Below are 22520 nucleotides of genomic sequence, written 5' to 3'. Positions count from 1 at the left end.
AGAGAAGCCTGTTGGAATTCACCATATTGAATAATGTTTTACTTGGGGCAGTTTAAGGAAATTAAAGTAAAAAATGTGTTTAGGCTCCTTTTTTTTTCTAATCAGAATGAAAACAACCCTTCTTGAAATCCATGAAAAACAACTAAGATGACAATTTATTGAATTATTACTTACATTTTTCTAAAAGTCATTTGATTCTTGACAAGTTTCTTAATGTCCAAAAGGAAGTTGGCATAGTCTTCTCTCCAGTAAGACATTACTATTTGGCATATTGGGAAAGAGCTAAATAAGGGATGTCATGTTCCCATCTTTTGAAGCTGGAGACCACATGCAGCTCAGAGGTCATTCAATGGGGCCAAGAGGGCGTCGGGCAGCTTTCACTTGACCACAAACCACAAGTAAAAATGGTGAAACAGAGCTCTGTAGACAGACTATATTCATCTAGCAACTATTTTTTAATGCAAGACCCTTTTCCTGCTCTCATGGAGCTTACAAGCAAACAAAATCAGAGCAGAGAGTCGTAACCCCTGTGAAGACAGTGAAAGTGCATCCTGTAGAGCATCACAGGGGACTGAGCGTGGAGTTGACATTGATACTGAGACCTGGATTACAGAAGGAGCTAGCCGTGCTGATGTGGGAGGAAGGGGAGAGCATGGAGGACTGTTCTGGGCCGAGGGCACAGGAGGGCCCTGGACCAGGAACAGCCTTCCTGTGTTCTAGGAATATAAAGGAGTAGTGTCTCAGGAAGCTTGTAAACAAGGGAGAGAATAATTCAGGGTAAGAATGGAGTGGTGAGTGGGGGGCCACATCCACTAGGGTATCTCCCATAAGGCACTTGGGGTTTATTCAAGCTGCAGTGTGTTGTAGGGGTTTTGGCTAAGTGGGGTCATGATGGTTTATAATCGGGTGCTCTGTGGAGACTCGCAGGCTGCTATGCAGTAAGGAAGAAGCGATAGCAGTTTAGACTGGAACAGTGTTTCTTGAACTCCCACGTGAGTCACCATAACCTACAAGGCTTATGAAACAGATGCTGCATCCCAACTACAGAGTTTCAGATTCTGTAGGTCTGGGTGGGGCCTGAGATTTTGTATTTGGAATAAAACCCAATAAAGCTGATGAAACATGCTTTAAGAACCACTAGAATAGAGTAGTTCCCCAATGTTTTCTTCTTGATAAAAATGAGTTCTGGAACATGTTAGTTGATAGTCTTTGTGGAAAGGCTCATGGCCAAAGAGACTTAGAGACTACTTATATTTTATGGCCATTCAGTGCACATTATCATGTTAGAGGTTTTGAGAGGTTTTAACAGCTGAGAATCCTTTGTAACCATGTTTAATTACTCAGTTCCTTAGTGTCTTCAGTAATGACCTTGAGGACTGCTTGAAGTGAGGTCATTCTGGTGCCTAGTTGACAATTTAGAAGGACTTTGCTAATAACAAAAGTGACCAGGGCCATTCTATCCAAAGGAAAAGACAACCCTTATGCTACTTAAAGTTCGCCTCAGTGTGCAATTGTTAATGTCTTCAGTTGTTTTCATTTGTTCAGTGAGTCTTGGTTGTACCACATGCGTTTTTAAAGCCTAACATTTTTGTGTAACATAGTGATTTTTTCAGTTCTTTCCTTCTAGCCCGAGAACGCTCGTGCACATTTACTCTGTCACGCTGAGGCTCTTTATGTAAAACATCCGAGCGTGGAGGTACTCTGGGTGAAATGGAGATGCTAAGGGACTAGAGATAACACACTTCCCTCCCTCATGTAGCCGATCTCTTCCCACAGTTCTCAGTCACCCTAAGAGGGTTTCTTGAGTCCTGGGTGCTGCTCAGAGCACAGTTTTTAAAGCAGTTACCCAGCTGAAGGAGCACTGAGCTAGAAGGTAGAGGGAAAACCTGTGCCTGGATGTGCCTCAGGCAACTCTTTTAATCTCTGAGCCTGTCTCATCTCAAAATGGGTATAATCAGTTTCCTACTTGGGGTTACTGGATGGATTAAATGAGGTAATGTAGATGTATAAAAAGTAGCACTCTGCTCTGAAAACTATCATCCACATCCCAGGCCAGAGAAGCTTACAAAAATACACATTATTTCCCCTAAATGAGAAATGGCTCATGGCAATTATTTCTGGACCCATAGAAGGTCAGTATTTGTATGAAGTGGTATCATAGTGGCCTGATATTTAATGAGCTGGGAGACAGAAATATAAGCACCAGAGATACAAAGTCATGTCCTGAGAACCATGCCTACTTACCTCTCTATTTATCTTCCTTTCTCTCACTGAGAAAAAATAAGCACCATTTGGAGTTCTTGCTATGGGCCTGACATTTTGCCCAGTGTCCTGTTCAAGGCATTATCTCCATAACTTTAATCACCGCCCTGTGTGGTTGGTAGTATCTCACACAGCTCGTAAGTGCTATGGTCAGTCAGAACCCACATTTCTTTGACATGCTCTTAATCTCTGCATTCTTTTGGTCTCGTGGTTTCTATAAAAATAAAATGCATGGAACATAATAATTTAGGGATGCCACATCAGTCATAAATAGCCCTGTGTAACAAACTTTTTCATTTCATTTTATTTATTTATTTATTTATTTATTTATTTATTTGAGAGAGAGACAGTGAGAGAGAGCATGAGAAGGGAGAAGATCAGAGGTAGAAGCAGACTCCTCACAGAGCAGGGAGCCTGATGCGGGACCCGATCCCAGGACTCTGGGATCATGACCTGAGCTGAAGGCAGTCGCTCAACCAACTGAGCCACCCAGGTGCCCAACTTTTTCATTTTAATTTAGAAAAGAAACTTCTGGAAAACCCTAGCTCCACTTACAAGTAAATGATACTGTGAATATTCCAAGAATCTTCCTATAAGCTTAAAACTCTTACACTCTGTTCTGTTGTCCACACAACATGCTCTTTTCCCAAGCAGAACAGTTTCTGAATGTTTACCATAATGGCAAGTGAGATCTGTGGGTGTTTGAGCCTTGAGGCTTATGAAGCTGATGATGGGCTTTACAGCAGAGCACCTGTGGGCACGTATAGTTTTCAGCCGTGTAGAACTCCAGAATAGGAGTTTGTAAATTGGGCATGACATAGATGAGGAATCACCACAACCATCATCAGTTAGAGTTTGTGAAGACTCTTCCTATCCCCTGATTATGTATATGTATTATTATATTTGATAAGTTGTAGTAATTCCTCTTTTTTGAAGGAGGGATGAAAGGAACTAAATAAATTGTGCTTTAGGGATTTGATCCATTTGGGAGCATTAATATGCCATGTGCTGTGAAGCCGTGATTCTCTAAAGTTATTCCATAGTATGGGTGAGGAAGCTAAGGAGATAGCCCGAGTCAGGGAAAAGATTGAAGGAAAAGTGAACAGTGGGTTAGTTACTTTGTACTGAGAAATTGAACTTCAAGCTCCCCAAACTACTTACTCGTTGTAGACAACATCTTATGTAAGAGCGGCGCTGGAGAAATAGATGTCCATCAGCATAAGCCCATTGATTACTTTTATATTAAAAGTGTATACACGCTTACATAGAAAGATTTCTGAAATGGCACCAGCTAGATTTTAAGTTTTGGGTTAGTTATGAAGATAAGTACTGACTTAGGGGCTGGCCAACTAAGGAAAAGCAATATGGTTTAAAAGGAAGTGATTAGAATTAATTAAGGGTTAGAACCATGGACTAGAGGCCACCCCAGTGGCAACGTTAACACCAGTGCAGGTCACCTCCCCTCTAAGCATAATGAATAAAGCATTCTGGCATTGAAGGGAGAATAGACCTGAGTTTAAATTCTAGCTCTACCTCTGACCTCGGTAGTGTATTTAAACTTTGTGAGCCTCAGTTACCTTCTGTATAAAAAAAAGGAGGGATGATAAAATTAATCATGTGATTAGGAGGGTTAAATGAGCTAAGGCATTAAAATTCGACACATTACCTACCACAGAATAAGCATTCAGTAAGTTTAACGTACTTTATGTGGTTTCAAGGAAATCTGAATGTTGGGAAACTGAATTTTGGGAAAACCAAATGTTTCCTAAAGAAATGTGCATATGTTTATATCTGCTGTTTTATCTCAGATGTCAGATACTCGGCTCACTGTTGTAGGGAATTAGAGGGTGACAAGACAGTGTGTAGTCCATACAAATGAGTGAGAGCAGAGTTTGTAGGCTTCACAAATGTTGTGGTGTTAAGTTGTTGTTCATAATATGTGTGTTTGTGTGCACATATGTGTACATGAATGGTGTGTACATAATTACAGTGTGTAGGTATGTATGAGTAAAGCTAAGTCAAAGACAGTAATGTTTCTCAAACTCTGTCATAGGGACTCCTCTTGCAGAGCTCTGTGTTCCTTTTCTGTTGAGTATCTGTTCCTTTCAGAGATTGAGTGGCTCTAGGTGATACCATAAATAGCCAAACATCGTGCTCACTTTTATTGAAGCCCAGCCTCACCAAATTATTGCTGGGAGTAGATGAGAAAAGGGAAAGATCTTGAAGGGATCTCACATTTATTAGCTTGAAGCTAATATACCAGAAAGGTGAGTGGTAATCCATTTCTTAAAAACATGAACTTCTAGAGGAGACCTCTATGACCTCCCTTGAAATTTCAGTCCCTGTTTATGATCTCAGGTTATAAACTTGTTCCATCTCCCATCTTGAGCAGGCGGACAGGACAGATTTGATTATCAATGTCCCTTAAATTTCCTTAAATCATCAACTGTCCATTTTCTAGGTAATGTCTCACCTCTCTTTTCCACAGCCTTCCTCGCATGTACCACTCATCTCATGCTCCCCCCCTCTACCAAGTCCCATGGCCAACCCAGTAGGTGTGTTCAGTGGTCTCTGTCCCATCTCTCCTCTCTCAGTCTTGGGTTTTCTAGCTCATTAGTCCATGACTGTTCTCCCCAAACTATCCTTCACACCCAGTTGCAAAGCTATAGTATAAACATAGTGTTATTTTGTTTTTTAAGTTTAAAAATATATATGGCATATGATAGGTTAGAAGGGCCAAAAAATAATAAAAATTGAACAAGTCTCTTGGATCTGGAGTCTCCACACTAGCAGTGGTACAGCATAGCAACTGTAAGTCTAGCTTATTACTACTACTGTAATTCCCCTTGAATTATGTATGTTCTGTCCTTAGTTTAATAAATTTGGATGAGTTGTATTCATTGGATTCTCTTCTGATTGAAACAGAAGTTGGTATGGTAAGTTGTATGATGCCTCCATCAGGATTTCTGATTACTTAATACTGACTGCTATTTAATTGCAAATATGTGGCTTACACTGAACACTTAGATTCGGGATGAATGTTCTTAATCCTGAGCAAAAATTAGCTAGTTTTCCACCTTTGCCAGCTCTCCAGCAGGTATCTGTGTGGGTCATTTGGTCACTGAAGTTAAGTCCACAGGTAGTCTTTATGGAGGTGAAGATGGGGCAGTGCATGCTTACTCACAACTTTAAACTATTAGTAGGGAATCCTAGTTCCTAAGAAATTCTACTGAACCAGGATTCTGCTCAGTGATCAGATGGATCAAGTCTTAGAGTCCTTCAGAGGCAACCTAGAGGCTTACCTCTTGGGAAACCAGAAGGTCATACCAGCTCCGCTGTTCCCTACTGTCCCAGAACTTCATGAGAGCTCTTCACTAGTACTTTGCAAATATCAACATGCCTATGAATCACCTGATGATCTTATTAACCTGCATGTTCTGCTTGGGTAGATCTGGGGGAGGGTCTGCCATTCCGTCTTTCTTACAAGCTTTCAGGTGATGTCAAGGCTGCTGGTCTGTGAACCACACTGAGTAGCAAGGCACTGATCTGTCGATTTTGTCTTACTTATACATTGGAATCACTGGAGAGCTTTGAAATTACTGATGCATAGATCCCACCTCAGAAAATCTGAGGTCACCGGTATGGGGTAGGGGGTAAGCAGTGGGATGTTTAAACACTCTCCAGTTTCTCATGTGTGGTCAGGTCTGACAGGCTCTGCATTAGACATCATCCCTGAAGCCCTGGGTGTCCCTGCAGCCCCACTTTCGCATAAAGCCTCACTGTCCTTATCCTGCTCTTTTGGCATCAAACTCATGTTGCAGAAAACCCCACCTGACTCTCTACCTGTTTCTCAACAGCTGATTGGGCCCAGTGGGTACAGCATGTTTGAGTTCATTCATTCTTCAGCTGACTATTTCAAACCTTCTCTCCCCTCAGACCTTCATAGCTCCTTCTCAATTTTGCACAAAACTCCTCTTCACTAGAAGAAAAAACAAACACAAACAAACAAAAACCCAAACTGAAAAACTGAAAAAAATCCTTTATCTTCACAACATAACCGTGTTCTCTGCCTGCGCTTTGCACCTCCATCCATGTCCTGTATCTAGGCCCTTGTACTTACCCAATAAACTGACTCTGGAAATGACCTTTTTCTTGCCTACATCCCTGGCTCCCCACTCTCCTGGATTATTCTTTAGGCCATATTTCATGTTATAATGGCCCAATCACCACAAAAGCCTCTGGAGCCCATTTTCCCATTGTAGCTCTCATTCTCTGCCTGTGCCTTCAAGTCTGAGGAATGACCTGCTTGCCAAATGCCTGCCTTATTTTGTTGGGGCCTCTCACGTGTGTCTGAATCAGCTGTGCACTCCATCTTTCTCTTAAGTTCTCGCTCCACTCCCCTTCTCTGACTGGGGTCACGCATGCCTCACACCAGTCCACACACATGGACTCCCTCTTGCCTCTACACGTGTTCTCTGCCCCCTCTTCTCTGCATGGCTATGTCCTTACCCTGTTCAGGCTCTTAGCTCAACTGTCACCTCCTGAGAAAGGCCTTCCCCGAACTTTGTTTAAATGAGCCATCACCACCTATTCCCATGGTCTTCTGTATCTGTCAACTCTGATTTTTTTTTTTTCCTCTCCCTGACATACTATATATTTACATGGATTTTTGTCCACTTATGTATCAGGTATCTCATCTGGTAATAATATTAACCCCATAGGGGAAAGACTTTGCTTATTGGATTCTCTGCTCTCTGCCTAGAATTTGAACACGTCTAACACATCATAGATACTCACTGACTACACACTAATGGAATGGGTATTCCTGAGACCTTCTCCAGTTCCCCCAAGAAGCCTGAAGCCCTTTGCCTGTCCATCACAAAGAAACACATCAGTTGTAAAATTGCCCCTCTGATTCCTGACTGAGTTTCGCTTCACCCCCCCATCACTGATGAGAACAGTTCATGTACTCTCACAAACCCACTAGCTCTTCCTACCCGAGTTCATAATGCTGTTGTCTTCCTCCTTCTGTAATAAATTTGCACATCTTCTGAGTCTGTGCCCACAAGTCAACAAATGTGCTTCCGGTCCCAAAGGAGTAACTGTTCCAAGAGCTTTAGTTCTTTTTCCGGGGAAAAAAAGTTCCTTCTTTCTTTTAAAATCTGTAACTGCTGCCTCTCCTGAGATATTTTTACATTGTGTCTCTAGAGGAGGAATTCCAGCTGATGGCCCAGTGCAGGCCAGAGGCCCATAGACAGACAGTCTGGCTCCAATTTATGTTCTGTGCTAACATGGCTAATAGGCGTTAGTATTTTGATATAGAGAAGTGCCGTACTTGATTCTGACTTGGTTAAAAACTGGTAACATCTGGCTTAGAATCACACATTTAATGGCCAAGACTTATTCATTTTCTTCATCCTCTCTCTCTCTCTCTCTCTTCCCTTCTCTCTATGTCTCCCCCTCCCTCCCTTAAAATGTCTTGGGAATAGTTGAAGTATTTTAATAGAGCGGTACACAGAGCAAATTGGCAGAAGTTCAGTTTGCGCCATGTTAAACTCTGCTGTAGACACTTGGAACCTACTGGTACTGTTATATATGTATAATATGTATCAGAGCTTCCACAAAACCCCGTTGGTGCCCTTAGTATCCCACTCCCCCCCATCCAAGATTTCACCGTCACTTCATTTCAGACCCTAAACTCAACACGCACTACAGTTAAACTTAAAAAGGGCAGTTACTCTTGATTCATAAGGTGCCCATAATTCTACAAACATCTCATGAAAATGAGCAAACATTTCTGTATAAAACTTGGGTTCAATCCAGAAGTATGTTTAACTCTCAGATGCCTGATAAAACCATGGGGTTGCTGGCTCTGGTAGCTCCTTCATAGGAGTCTGGCCAAGCAAAGGGTACCCAGCATTACAGATCCTCACAAAGGCCACCTCCACCAATTTGCTGGTCACCTTTCTTGGAGTCTTAACATCTGTGGGTTCTTCAGCTAGAAAAATGTGGTATCGTAACCCGCTTAGATTTAGCTGTCCCAGTGACTTAGTAAGCTGCTGGGGGAAAAGGGGGAACTCAGTATTTGAAAGTAAGCCCTCACTAAACATTCTCTTAGAAACAGGATCACCACTTCTTACAGACATGGTTTTCCTTGGCTTAGACATAACTATCCCTAGCCCATCTGTGCCAAGCCTTTGGCATGGCTGATGCAACCCCTCCCTTTCAACAGGCCTTGTTCTCTGGAAACCTCAGTAAAATACAGCTAATTCACACTCTGACAAACCTCAAACCTAAACTTTCCCGGTTAACAAATGATATTTTGCCAGAATGCTTACTAAGTCCTGGCTCTGAGGAGAGGGTGATGTGGAATCGCCATTGCCTGAAAAACCAACAAACAACCCCTTCTAGTGCCATGGGTTTGCATTCCTGTGGAGCACTCGAATACAGTTTTCATCATACCATACGTTGTACTTACTTGTTAGAGAATTCATGTTAAAAAAATACATTTTTTAAAATTGTATTTGCATGCTTATCAGATACACAAAATGCATTCTTCATGGATTTGCCTATCATGGGTAGCATAGAGAGTTATGGACTTCAGAAGCGTGGAATCAATGAAAGTAACAATCAAAGAGGAACAGTATGTTTTCTCCCAGCCTCGTAAATCTGATCTATAAATGCAAAGAATGTGAGACATGAATATAAGAAATTCAGTAATTTTATTTAAAACTTAAAAAAGAAAATTTGGCGCATTATAGGAGAATTCAACCAACTGAAGGAAAGTCTCCAGAAGGAAAACCTTTTAAATAGGACGTTTCTGAATCCCCATCTGAAATATATATCTTTAGGGCAGTAATCATCAGAAACATAACGGAGTAGTGTAGAGCTCGGTTTTATTGTCTTGCATCAGTGAACATTCCTCAAAAGCAGAGAGCGTCACTAATGGAATTATATGTTTTCATGCTATAATTACATTTGATTTTTCCTGATATTTCTATAGACTTTTTGTTCATGGCCCCATGACTAGACAGAATATTTACAAGTTTTCCATCCTCAGCCTCAGTACCCCACCCCAAAAAAGAAAGACACAGACTAGAAATAGGAATTTCTGAACAGAAAAAGACAAATGTAGAGTTTGAGACAAAATTATTCAGCCTTCAGGGATTTTCTTTCAACAGCAATGAAAACATGAACAACAACAAAAGAAGTAAGGAAAAAGAATTTCATACTTGAAGGTAACAGCATGAGATCCCTCTGAGACACAAATGAGGCACTCCCTGTTTCTGTTTGGTTCTTGAATATTTGTTGGAGAAAATGGAATTTATCTGGTCTTTGCGTGTGTTGCTCCAAGTGATCCTGTCAGTGCAAGACAAACGAATCCAGCAGACATGTCTGAGCGACTGCAGGACAGGATACCAGGATGCCATCAAGTATGTGAACAGTGGACATCTGTTTTTGGAAAGAGAGTCTCTGACTATGAAATCCACAGAAATCTCTAAGGAAGTGATGCAAACAATTAGAAAACCGTGTCGACATCCAGCGTGTTGTTACTGCCCTGTCTTCATCTTCTCCCACATCAAGTCTTTACTGGGCTCAGCACACCTCAGTGACCTCTTTCTTTCTTAGCACTCAATTCCTACTCTCTAGGTTTTAATCACTATGGACTATGAAACTGACACTCACTGCAAATATGTTTACTCTAGGGTTTCCTCCTTAAAGCATTATGGAAGGGAGTATAGGCAGAAAATCCGTTGTTGCTGTGTGGGAATGAGAAAAGGAAGGGCTTCTCCTGCTAAGTGGAATGAGGTCAGGGTTATATACTGACATAGATTGGCCTGTTGGGTTGCATATCCTTATCATAAACTGAAGTAAAGTTAACATTAGTTTCTCCAAGTTTAAATACATTTTTTTGAAATGCCATTTTTTAGAACATTGAAAACACAAGTTTGGTTCTCTCTCCTCAAATCCCTACAGTCTGGCTCCTGGCCCAGCCACTCAACCCAAATCACCCTCTAAAGTCTTCCAAAATAACTTCTCAGCCAAAACCAACAGTATCCTTCTAGACTTGTCAGCTTTATTCAAAACCATATTCTTCTCCCTGCTAATACCCATTCTGGTCTCAAATTATGAGGCTTTGTCCCTTCCAGGTTTTCTAGTTTCTGTATCTCCAGAGGTATACCTATTGCAATTCTTCTTTCAAGATCATTTCAATCTCCCATCATTTCAAGCACAATATTCGTGCCTGAATTACTTCCCCAGCCCTATCCCTAAACTCTTCCTACTTGTCAAAGTCTTACACCTCTGTTGTCAGGTTTTCAGCTCTGGATAATCATGGTCAAGTACCAGCTTTGGTCTTGGTTCTCAGCTCATTGCTGCTAGATAATATCTTGGTTTCTGTAGACAAGAATCAATCACTTGCCTCCTTACTAATTCCCTTACATTCATTAAACTTCAAATGTATATATTTTCTACTCAGATTACTTTTACTGAACTAATGTTCCTTTAGTTATCCTCAACCCTACCCTCTCTAGTCAAAGCTCTAGTCAAACGTAGGTTAGACAAACTTATATGCATATTCAAATAATATGTTGATCAAAATGCAATTAATAATTGAGTGGTGGTTTTACTGTGTTCCGCCATCTCTTAAGTCTGCTCCATTCTTCAGTAGCCCAACCAAATATATTTCTCCAAAGGACTTTCTATGGGGTATGCATAAATGGGGTTCTGTGAACTAGCTTGCTTCCTTCTTCCTCCTCAGGAACATACAGATGTATGTGGAAATGTGTTCTAAGTTGTCTTGATGTGTGTATAAATTCCTATACATTCAAAGATGTAGCCCTATATTTAGTATGGTTTAGATTACTTTTTGGAAAGGCAGCTTTTTAGATGATTGGGAAATCTTTTGGATCCTAGGTAAAAATCCATACAGTCTACCCACCCCCACTTCCCATAACAATAGGTACTTAAAATGTTCTTAATAATAAGTGGTTACTGAAATTTTACCTCATTCCTTGTGTATTTTCATTTCAGGATCCCCCCATGGCTGTAACCCTGGGACTCCGAATGGAAGAAATGATTTTTAATCTTGCTGATACACATTTATTTTTTAATGATTTAGAGGTAAGAATTGAAAAAGAAAGGAATAGTCGTATCCCAAATATTACAATGCTTAGATGGTTTCTAACTAGACAGATAACCTCAAGAATCTGAAAAATATTTCGCTCAAGAGGATAGGAAAATTTCTGTCAAGGGGAAAAGTGTATATGCAAATACAAATGAAAGCTAACTTGAGGTAATAAAGTCTGCCTGTATACAGGCACCTGTTTGAAACAGAAGTATCTCAGAAGAGGAGAAGGTCTGCTTTGCTGTCCCATACTGGATAACCCCTTTGGCATCTTTGGAATCAACATTAGCTTTTCCAGGTTACTAACCAGGGTATTATTTAGGTTAAATCACTGGGTACTATTCATGGTGCTGGCATGGGTCCTTAAGGTTTGTAGATAATCTGAAGCCTCATTTTAAACAACGTTATCATTCCTTATTTCCTCTGCACCTTGTTAGAGCCATTTGACATAGCATATCTGACTGGTTGCATTGCATTTATTTTCTTTTATAATCATTTATCATTTCATTTCTAACCTCAAAGGGAAAGTTAAAAACAGTAACAAAATGAAAGAACTCCCCCTCCTCCAATAGTCTCAAGACCACTGAATAAATACTGTAATAAGGTATATATGATCTGGCTTCTAATGATCTGGGTGATCAGGCATTCAAATGGTTAAGTTTGAAGTAATTGAGTAGCTAGGCACTGAGCAGACGTACTTCTCAATCCAGAGCCGCTGTAGTGAAATACTTTTTAAGTGATATGTTTACATTTATCTTTTACCCAATGGTTTCACAATGAAATAAAAGTGTTTATCTGTAATCATATTATAAATGGAGAGGGAGATTATTATTGCAGAAATCCCATCTTGTGCAGAACATTTTATATTGGATTTCCCATTAATTGAATAATAACCTTTGAAATAAATTTATTTATCACATTATTTTTGTAGAGGAGAAACTGTAGGGTCCACAAGCATAAAAATCGTGTCTAAGGTTACCTGGTAGCTAAGTGGCAACACTGGGATTTGAAACTCTGGAGTCTCTCTGGCTCCAGAGCTCATACTTTGCCCCCAGACCATGCTGAAATTAACAGAAGGGTGTGAGCAAGAAAAGCCAAATTAGTCAGTGTCTTGAATAAGTTTTAAAAATTGACAAGGTCTTAAAACCAGTTTCAGCTGCACTTGAGACATGAGTAAAAATTCTGTTTTTTAGTATATCCCATAAATGTATGTGCTGGAAATCTGGGTAATGTCTTTTTTTTTTTTTTTTTTTTTTTGGTAGTGGTGTTTTCTCTGCAGTGAGTCACTGTTTTTACTGGATAATAAAATTACTGTCTGCTTAAAGAGGTTTTATTTGTTTTCTTTAATGGCCAATATGAAAGATCAGTATTCCTCAGCAAGTTTTCCAGTTTCAGATAATAAGAAAAAATAATCACCTCTCTAAAACCTGATTTAAATTAATCCTGCTACTTATTAGTAGTGTAGCATACAGAATGACTTTGTATATACATTATAATAGAAAACACATTTTAATCTTTTTTGGAGCTTGAATTTTTATATATGGCAATAACTTTTAGGTTGGTTTTTCTATTGGTTAAATGGAAGAGTCTCATTTTTCTAAAGAAAATAATAAGATCACTCATCCTTTTAAACCTGTAAAGGACCAAAAAAAAATTATGTGGTTTTATTTAGATTTTAGAGATTTTATTTCATTTTATTAATTATTTTTTACTAGAAATAAATGGAATAAATGACCTTTTATCTTTATAGTGGCACATTAGAAGCCAGATGGAATAAATTTACCACCCAACTTTTTACAGAATGGTAAAGTGAGGAAGTGAAAGTAGCGTATGGTGAATTTGCAAATACATTTAGCAAGTTTGGCATGAATACTGGCATATCAGAAGCATGTGGTCAGTTATGAGGCTTTAAGAATTTTTATCTTCGATTATGTACTATATAAAATATATTTTTAAAATGCCCAACAGGGTCTCTGGTAAAAATAGTAACTGAGAAAATATTGGTATTGACTTTCTCTTCTGATTATAGCTTTTTAGTTACGTTTTAAAATGTGATTAAAAATTCCATTTGACTCAAGCACTACAACTTAGTATCCAACAGTATCTTATCAATGAAATGAATGAGATCTGCTTATAAATTGACTGAACGCTCATCTGTGCGGCACACGCATGCTCACATTAAGTCCAAAGACATTAAGACATAGGCGCACGTTAAGTCCAGATGAAGTGCCCAAGGAAACTCAGTCTTACTATTGCCTTCAGTGAGATAAACAGGCATGAAAATAAAATCTAAACAGTAGCTTCCAGGGTCATTCAGTGCTGTTACGTCTATATCCACGATCCTGCTACATCTGATTTTGAAAGTCAACTTGACTTTCTCCCCATTTTTTATTTCAGTAAACTTCTGGTAAGCGGATTTTCATGGGCTGCAGAACTGGTATTGAGCTATTTCTGCTTCTGCAAACAAAGAGGCAAATTCCTCAAGAGAGTAACTCCAGCGTTAGCCTATTACTATTTTTTTCTTCTGTATTTAATCACTCAGGGTTCCTTTTCTTAACCCAGAAATCTAATTTGAGACTCAAATCCTTCAATAGATACTGTAACATATGTAGTAGCAGCTGCTCTCACATAATTCCTTAAAAGATACAAATTTAAATCCTGATAGACACTTCCCCCCATCCTGCCCAACTGCAGAGAAAGCAAATGCTGACACTACTCCTCGGAAGAAGAGAATGCTCTCTGTTGAAATAAAATGTTGTTTCAGTTAGAATAACTTCCAGAAAAGGAGGCACTGGGGAGTTCAGGTTCACGAAAGTGAGAGAAGACTGCTGTGTGGATTATAACTGATAAAGATCAGTGACAACTTTATGGTCACCTTGCAAGACAAAATTAAAGAATTTAAGATTAGTAACAGAATTAGTCCAAATATTTGAGTCCTTATGCTGAAATTTGTTGAAGCCAAGCATCACACTGTTTTTAGTAGTTCAGGTTTTGGTCAAAAATAATACTTGCAGAATTCCTCTGAGTGAAAACTAATTGAAGAACAATTATTTTGAATCTTCTAAAAATGTAAGTGATTGAAGTTCAGGTTTCTTTCACTGGACTGTAATCCTCAGGCCAGAGTCCAGAGTCAACAAGCATAGTTAACTAGGCATAAATTTAAAGAGAAGTTCCATTTGGAAAAATCTCAAACATAACTTCAAATATGGAGCTCATGCTCCAGTAAGTTTGATATACTGATGTCCTCAGGAGTAAAAAATAAATTTAGGAGCAAAACGTACAAATTAATCATGTGAGTTAATACTTGAACTGTCAGAGGAATTTCTCTGCAAATTAGAATGAGAAGGTATGAAATCTAGAAATAACTTCTAATTACCAGAGTCGTTCGTAGGAATTTTCCCCCACTTTTTTTTTTGGATATTTCTTTATTTATTGTAGTTTATAATAAAAGAGAGAGATGGAAACTATTTACATAATGAAAGATTTCAGAACTTCAGTGGAATGAACAACTTCACATGATGCCATTTTTTTTCCTTTATTATTTGAGAGAGAGAATGAGAGAGTGAGAGCATGTGAGGAGAGAGGTCAGCAGGAGAAGCGGACTCGCTGACAAGCAGGGAACTGACGTGGGACTAGATCCCAGTACTCCAGGCTCATGACCTGAGCTGAAGGCAGACACTTAATGACTGAGCCACCCGGGTGCCCCCACATGATGCCATTTTGATAGTGATTTACTTCCATCTTCATGCTTACCGAGAAGGTCACCATCTCTAAATAAGATATAAGTCTTTTTGTCTAGAACCCCTTTGCTGCCTCCCTATTCTGGGAGAAGTTTATTTCCAGTTTTCATGCTAATGATTAAATCTCTCCACCCTTTCCTTTAGAGCCCAATCCAGTAGCCACTACCGTTGCTTGCCGTACTTTTCCCTGAGATTTTTCTAGAAGCCTAGTGCTTCCTTTGGTTAAAGTTCGGGCTGGACTCCATTCCACCCATGCTTAGTCAAAAATGGGGTAAACCCTTTCCAAATGCATGCCCCGCCCGGACTTCTGTAGCCTTGGCCAATACCCCATTCTCCCCCAACTCCCCTCCACTCTTGATGAAAATAACTTCTTACGGTCCTTACCATGTAGAGTACTATTTTTAATATAATTGCAACTTTTATTAGAAAATTTAAATGATTGTGGTAATTTTGTCGAGAACTGTCATTTGTTTAGATAGCTGCCATTTAGTCAACAAAGAATTGATGAGAGATTACCATGTGCCAGATTGTGCCTTGGCTGGGAGTGGGGAGTAATATGGAGGTGGCCCAACACCCCCCTCAGGGAGCTTTCAGTCAAATCAACTTTTTGGAGCCCTTCCTTACCTATGAGTATTGGTAGACATTTATGTTAAAATCACTAATTTAGGGGCGCGTGGGTGGCTCAGTGGATTGAGCCTCTGTCTTCAGCTCAGGTCATGATCTCGGGGTCCTGGGATAGAGTCCCACATCGGGCTCTCTGCTGGGCAGGGAGCCTGCTTCCCTCTCTCTCTCTGCCTGCCTCTCTGTCTACTTGTGATCTCTTTTTGTCAAATAAACAAATAAAATCTGAAAAAAAATCACTAATTTATGTGTGATTTATGTAAATCATATGAACCTTTAATTTACTTGGATTTTCAAGTTTCAAAATTATATTGACTGGGCTACTTTTTTATTTTACATTTTGAAAGAAGCCCAACTCAGCTAGTTCACTCTCAGACTATTAGAGGGTGTAATATACTCGACGCGGAAAGATGGAGATGAGATATGAAATACTTCACCACCAGATACTTTCCAGGTCCTATAATGAATATAAACAGTAGCTGAAGAGCCCTTGTTTAGTAAGGCACCTTCTTGTCAAAGTTAATAATTTTTTAAAAAGTGATTTTGAAGAGTAAGCATTATGTTACACAGTCAGGATCTGTGAGTATCTGAAATAATTTGAGGAGAGAAAACGAGGTCCAAAAGGCTAAAACATACTTATCCTGAAGTTATGAAGTACTAGGTATTTTAAATGCCCTAGCCAAATTCCCCCTTCAGATCACATACGATTTCCTAGAACTTTACAGATTATTTACAGATTATTTGAAGATGTAACAAGATCCTTAGAACAACAAAGAAGAATTTACTTTTTATCTAGAAAAGTGACCATTTGAGAACACTGTGACTTCCGTCAGGGCAAGTGTATGTGTATATGTACCTAAAGTTTATTCTCCTCTGAGTTTGTAGCACATTGGAGACAGTAAACCTTCATTATTTCCCTTTTATTCATAAGTATCTTTTCCAGCATCAGGATTCCAAAACTTGAACAAAAGGAATAAAAGATACCAACTCCCATGGCTATCTAGCTTTTTTCTGTGTTAAAAGAACAGGACTTTTAGAATAACATCAGCATGGTCTTTTCATGGTACCCCTGGCCCAGCAAAATGCAGGAAGTCCAGAGGTCTCAAAGGACACCATAATCATCGGGCCCATCCATAGTTGCTCAACAAATAGCAAATAATAGTAATCACCTGAGGTTCAACCACACAGTTCTGTGTCTTCAGATTAGCTTGGTTTCCATACTGTATACACAACAGAAAGGGCTGAAAGTGAACACCAGTCATTCTTATAAAAATTCAGAAAATCATTTATTATCCGTAATTTTCAGAATAAACAATTTTAAGCTGCTCTAAAGAAATCCACATGCCATATGTTTTCAGACCCCTTTTTATGGTACTCTCCTGGATTTAAAACAGAAATGCTGCCTTGTCCCCCGCTTGGCAATAGGATAGATGGGCAAATGCTGCCACCTTCTGGCCATGACCTGATCAAATGGAAAGACAGAAAAACCAAATATCACACAGGCATCGTTTGAAAAACAAATAACTTTTCCAATGTTTTTAACAGGAATGTGATCAAGTTCATATAGATGATGTTTCGTCTGATGATAATGGGCAGGACTTAAGGTAAGCCAGGCCTTTCAGTATGCTCTTTCCTACAGAAATTCAGCTATGGAGTTTTGCACCTGTAATTATTTCTTTTATTTCTTTTTAATGTATTTTGGGTGTTGCAGTACCTACAGTTTTGCAACTGATGGCTTCCATGCAGCTGCAAGTAGTGCAAACCTTTGTTTGCCAACAGGTGTAAGAGGAGGGGTTGACTGGATGAGGAAGTTGGCTTTTCGTTACAGAAGAGTAAAAGAATTATATAACACCTACAAGAACAATGTTGGAGGTATGTGTGGCTCATTAAATCTAATAAAGATACTGCAGAGAGAGGTAGACACTGAACTGTAGTTCCGTGTTCCATGTTAGAGACTACTCTACTAGAAAAGAAATTAGCAAGAGCCCCTGCTGAACTACACTGAGTCGGAATTTTAAGTGTCTTCGTTGGTGGGGGGAAAACACGTAATCACAAAATAAAACAGGCGGCTCTGGCCAAAGGAGTTGGGAATTTTTTGTACCCAAATGTTTGGTCAAGATTCACAGCAGGACATGGAAAGTGTACCCCTCTTGTACAGACACTATTCATGTAAACCTGACAGGGGAACTCCTTGAAGCAGCGGGGAAACCTGTCTGAAAGTAAAGATCCCAGTCATTAAAGCGAAGTGGTTAGTCCTCATTACCTTTCCGGAACACTTTCCAAAATAAACATAAGCAGTGATTTATGTTATTGCAATGACTTAAGTCTATTTTATTTTTTTAAAAATTGCAGGTTATCTGGCAATATGTCTTTGCCATGTAGAGTATTAACTGTGATTATCATGGTTTTCAAATGTTCGGATACTCTGTAGGTTTTATCTAAGCTGTTTTACCTTCATCCATTTGTTACAGGTGGTATCATAACCTGTGACATCAAAACTAAAATCCTGGATACGTTTCTTGATAAAATAAACTTTGGCTGTTTCTATTATTAGGATCAGTTTTAGGTCAGCAAGATCCTAAAATTAGCTATGAAGTCACATAACATTTTTCTCTCAGGGTTTTCTGTTTGTTTCTCTCTCTCTCTCTTTTTAAAGGAGGAATGAGGAGCTTAAAATCAGAATCTAAAATTGAATGATAAGTTAAATATACTTATGCATACAATACATATGTACATAAATATACATAGAACATAGTATAGTAAGTAATGTTTTCATCTATGGTATATATATATTACATATGGGGGGCTGTGTGTCTGTTCATCTTGTATTCTCAGTGTCTAATAACCCTTAAGGCACATCATAGATACTAAGTAGACACTCTGTAGCTCGAAAGAACAAAAAACATAAAGGGGTACATGGGTTGCTCAGTCGGTTAAGTGTCTGCCTTCCGCTCAGGTCATGACCCCAGGGTCCTGGGATCAAGCCCCGAGTTGCACTCACTGCTCAGTGGGAAGTGTCCTTCTTCTCCCTCTTCTTGTGTGCACACACACACTCTCTCTCTCAAATGAATAAATAAAATCATTGAAAAAAATGTAGAACCATAAGCAATAGCAATGTTATTACTATGGTTGTTAGAACCAAAAAGGGATCTGAGAAATCTTCATTTCCAAAGGAGATCTTCATTTCCAAAGGAGAAATAGGCTCCTGCCGGACAGACAACTCCAGTTTCCAAATACACTCTACTGCTGTAGATGAGACATTCACAAAATCAGACAAACAGATATTCTGTTTAAATTCCATTGTGGGTAACATGTTTAATTTTACAATAAATGTCCCCTTGAGAAATCTGAAGTAATTTTTATTTAGATAGGCATTGTTTCCCTCATGAAGGGTATTAAAGTTATGTAAAAACTAAGATTACTAATAAATAATATTATAGCTTTAAAAGTTGAAGTGCTGACATGCAAGTCCATTTTCTATGCTCTGTTAGCATCCCTTTTTTGAAGTAAGGACAAATGAGAGTTGCCAGAAATTATACATTATGATAAATCATCCATCTGTATATGTGCTCCTAATTTTCTAAAATACGACTTAAATCAGAAACTTCTTTTTAGCAGATTTGCATGATCTTGTTCTATCATAAAACAAGGGTTATTTATTTATTTACTTATTATTCACTAAGCTCCATGTCAAGTGTGGAGCCTGACATGGGGCTCAATCTCACAACCCTGAGATAAGGATCTGAGCTGGGTTCAAGAGTCTGACGCTCAACGGACTAAGCCACCCAGACGCCCCATAAGCAAGGGCTTTTTAAATAAAACAATTAGTATGCCTTCTTGTTTTCTTAGCCCAACATCAGTGCAGTTTTAACCATTGTTTATAACTTGTATCACATGCTTCAGAATTTTAAACACAATTCTTTTTCAAACGCACAGTATTAGTGATAGCTTTGGTGCTCGTAGCTACATATGATAACGTCCATGGAAAGTGGTAACGATTGTGGTTGTTAAGAAGTAAAACATTTTCAGACAGCCAGAGTGTTTGAGGTTCGTATCCCTCGGCAGGTCGACCCCGGTTTCCTCCCCAGACCTATCTATATCCCATCTTTCGGGGTGGGACCCCAGCACAGGTGTGGTCAAAGCCCCTCAGGTGATCGTGTCCACGGTGCCACATTCTGGGTTCAGTGAGAGCAGAGGCTGGGACCCATTCTTTCATTGTTACATCCCCACTGTTTGGCCCGGGACCAGAAATCTCGAAGCTGTTCAGTGAATGTTTGAATGAATGAATGGATCACCAGTTCCTAAGTGAAAGATCACTATTGATACAAATCAGTCTCTCCCTGTTTCTGATATGATCTCTACTAGACAGAAGGGGGAGCAAACTAGGTATTCCTGAAATTTTTCATCTCTTGATTCTGCCTTGGTTTTTGGTTGCAGGACTCCTTGGCCCTGCCAAGAGAGATGCATGGTTACAGTTAAGGGCAGAGATCGAAGGTCTCACAGACTCCTGGCTAACAAACGCACTTAAATCTTTATCAATTATTAGTACTAGGTAAGTGGTATTATTTCAGTTTCTGTATTTATTGTATTGAAGATGTGGTTGTAATAGTACAACACATATACAGATTCATTAATTACTAGAGTATTTTGGAATTTCTAGGGACCTAACAATTCACTGAAGCAAGTGATTTTCAATGTGTGTCGGGGGAGGTGTTTGGGGGGCAGAAGACGGGAGTTGCTGCTTCCCAGAATAACCAGGAGATCCCTTGTCTTTACCCTCCATTCTACATAACTACTGATAATATCCACAGGAAGGTCATGGGACTAGTAATAAAAAAAAAAAAAAAAAAAAAAAAAAGAAAAACAACAAAAAGACAGCACCCTGTTGGTGGCAAAGTACAGGAGATGATGAAAAAAAAAAAAATAAAACAGTAGTTTACACACAGACTGCATGTTTAAAGTGTTTGGGCCCACTATAGATAATATGCATAATTTAAATGCAAGAAAGTTGCTAGTGGAAGCTCTTTGAAAAACTTGTAATCTTTGCACCATTTGAACTAAATAGTGAAATACTGCCTTAGTAGCATAGATAATAGAACTGAATAGACTTACAATTAGTTGAACGCCATGTGCCTAAATGCTAGTTCATGAAGTAATATAAATCCAGAAAGCAATCGCTAGTTAGGGCGGATAAAGCAGGCATAGCCAAGCTGTGGTAGCACAAATTCAGAAGAAGAGGTCATATTTGGACTGATTGAACTGGGCTACAGAAATCTTGGTGGGGTAAAAGGAGAATCCAGGAATAGAATACGGAAGTTAGCATGTATATGTCCCGTCCTGCATGTGACGTCCAGCTGCCACGTGACCAGCAACTACACTGATGTCAAAAACTATGAGTGGGTGGATGGAGGTGGGTAGGAAGTGGCAGGTTTCCTGAGTCAGGATGGGGAAGCCAGACCAGAGTAGTTGGCTTGTTCTGGGCACCACATTCCAATGGGGGCTGTGGCATATTTGACACATCTTTTGTCCAACAAAGTGGCCAGAAGGGTTTCAGGCTGAGGATACCACATGAAAGGGGCAGTTGGAGGGAGGAACCAAGGAGTTTCATCTGAAGGAGTGTCCCATGTGGGACAAGATGACCAATTTCAATTGTATGAGAAGTTAGACTGAAAATAAATTACATTTCCCTCTGATCTGTAAAGGAGAAAATTAGGATGGATGAGTGGGAAGCCTAGGAAGGAATGTTCTGGCTCTATGGGAGGAAGAACTGTCTCACAACTGAAGCTGTTTTAAAATGGGACTTGCTGGCTTGTGATCTGTAACTAGGGATATGGAGACAAAAGGTCAAGGAAGCTAGGATGAGAGGACTTCTGAGTGTCTGAAATTGTGCATAAAATGTCGTAGAATGTGCATTTCTCTGAGGAGGAAGTCAGCGGCTTTCACTCTTTTTAAAAGAGTTCTCTTAGATGCTTAAAAACCAAAGGTTCTTACAGTGTTATGTAGATCATATATGTGTTACCCATAATAGAAAGAGATTATTATTATTATACACATGGTTTTAAAGCAACTACATAGGTATGTGACTTTTAAGAAATAAAAATATAACAAAGAGAAGAAGGGGAAAAATAAGTCATTACACATTAGAGACTTAAGTGCTGTGAAATTTGCTAAGTCATCCACATGTAGGACCCTACTGGTCCTTATAAAATGTCCAAGATGTCAGGAGAACGGAAGCTTATACAAAACATGGCTGAATTACGTTTCTGAGCCTTTAGCTAAGTTTGCACCTTCCAGCGCTAATTCTTCTCCTGTGAATATAGTCAAAGGTCATAACCAAATGTGTAGGAAATTTTTCTATGTAAGACATTTTAATATAATGTTTAGAAAGCAAATCATCTTCAGTGAGCTAACTTAAAAAAAAAAATGACCCCACAACTACAGTGGTTTTCACACATTATATTTTGTTGGGAAAGGAGGACTAATAGAGAGTATGACATAAATAAATAGGCTCATGATACAAACAAGCAAAAAATGTAGAAGAAATTATATATATAGTATGGTACTAATGAGAAAATCTATATGCAAACAAATCCTGAAAGTAAACACACAAAATGGTGAGAGCAGTTACCCTCTGCTCTCTGGATAGCTAAATAATTGATGCTTTTCATGTTCTTGATGTTTTCCCATATTTCACAAATGTATATACATGCAACCTATAAATATATGCAATGTTTGTAATTAAAAGTTACAATTGCATTATAAATTGAATA

At 39.1% G+C, this 22520-nt stretch overlaps 1 protein-coding gene across 4 annotated transcripts in view; it reads left to right on the top strand.

The window, feature by feature from the left end:
* The window catches only part of EYA4 (EYA transcriptional coactivator and phosphatase 4), a 271340-nt gene that overhangs the window by 240402 nt on the left and 8418 nt on the right, over positions 1-22520 (top strand). For all 4 annotated transcript variants that reach the window (XM_082730719.1, XM_082730717.1, XM_082730718.1 and 1 more), the window contains 4 exons: positions 11296-11385; positions 17296-17354; positions 17462-17622; positions 20188-20302. In XM_082730719.1, coding sequence (XP_082586845.1) covers positions 11296-11385; positions 17296-17354; positions 17462-17622; positions 20188-20302 — 425 coding nt within the window. The remainder of the gene's footprint in view (positions 1-11295; positions 11386-17295; positions 17355-17461; positions 17623-20187; positions 20303-22520) is intronic.

Source organism: Mustela nivalis, assembly GCF_964662115.1.
Source record: "Mustela nivalis genome assembly, chromosome: 5".
Taxonomy (NCBI): Eukaryota; Metazoa; Chordata; class Mammalia; order Carnivora; family Mustelidae; genus Mustela; species Mustela nivalis.
The sequence above is the reverse complement of the archived record's forward strand: the minus strand, read 5'-3'. Positions and strand labels throughout refer to the sequence as shown.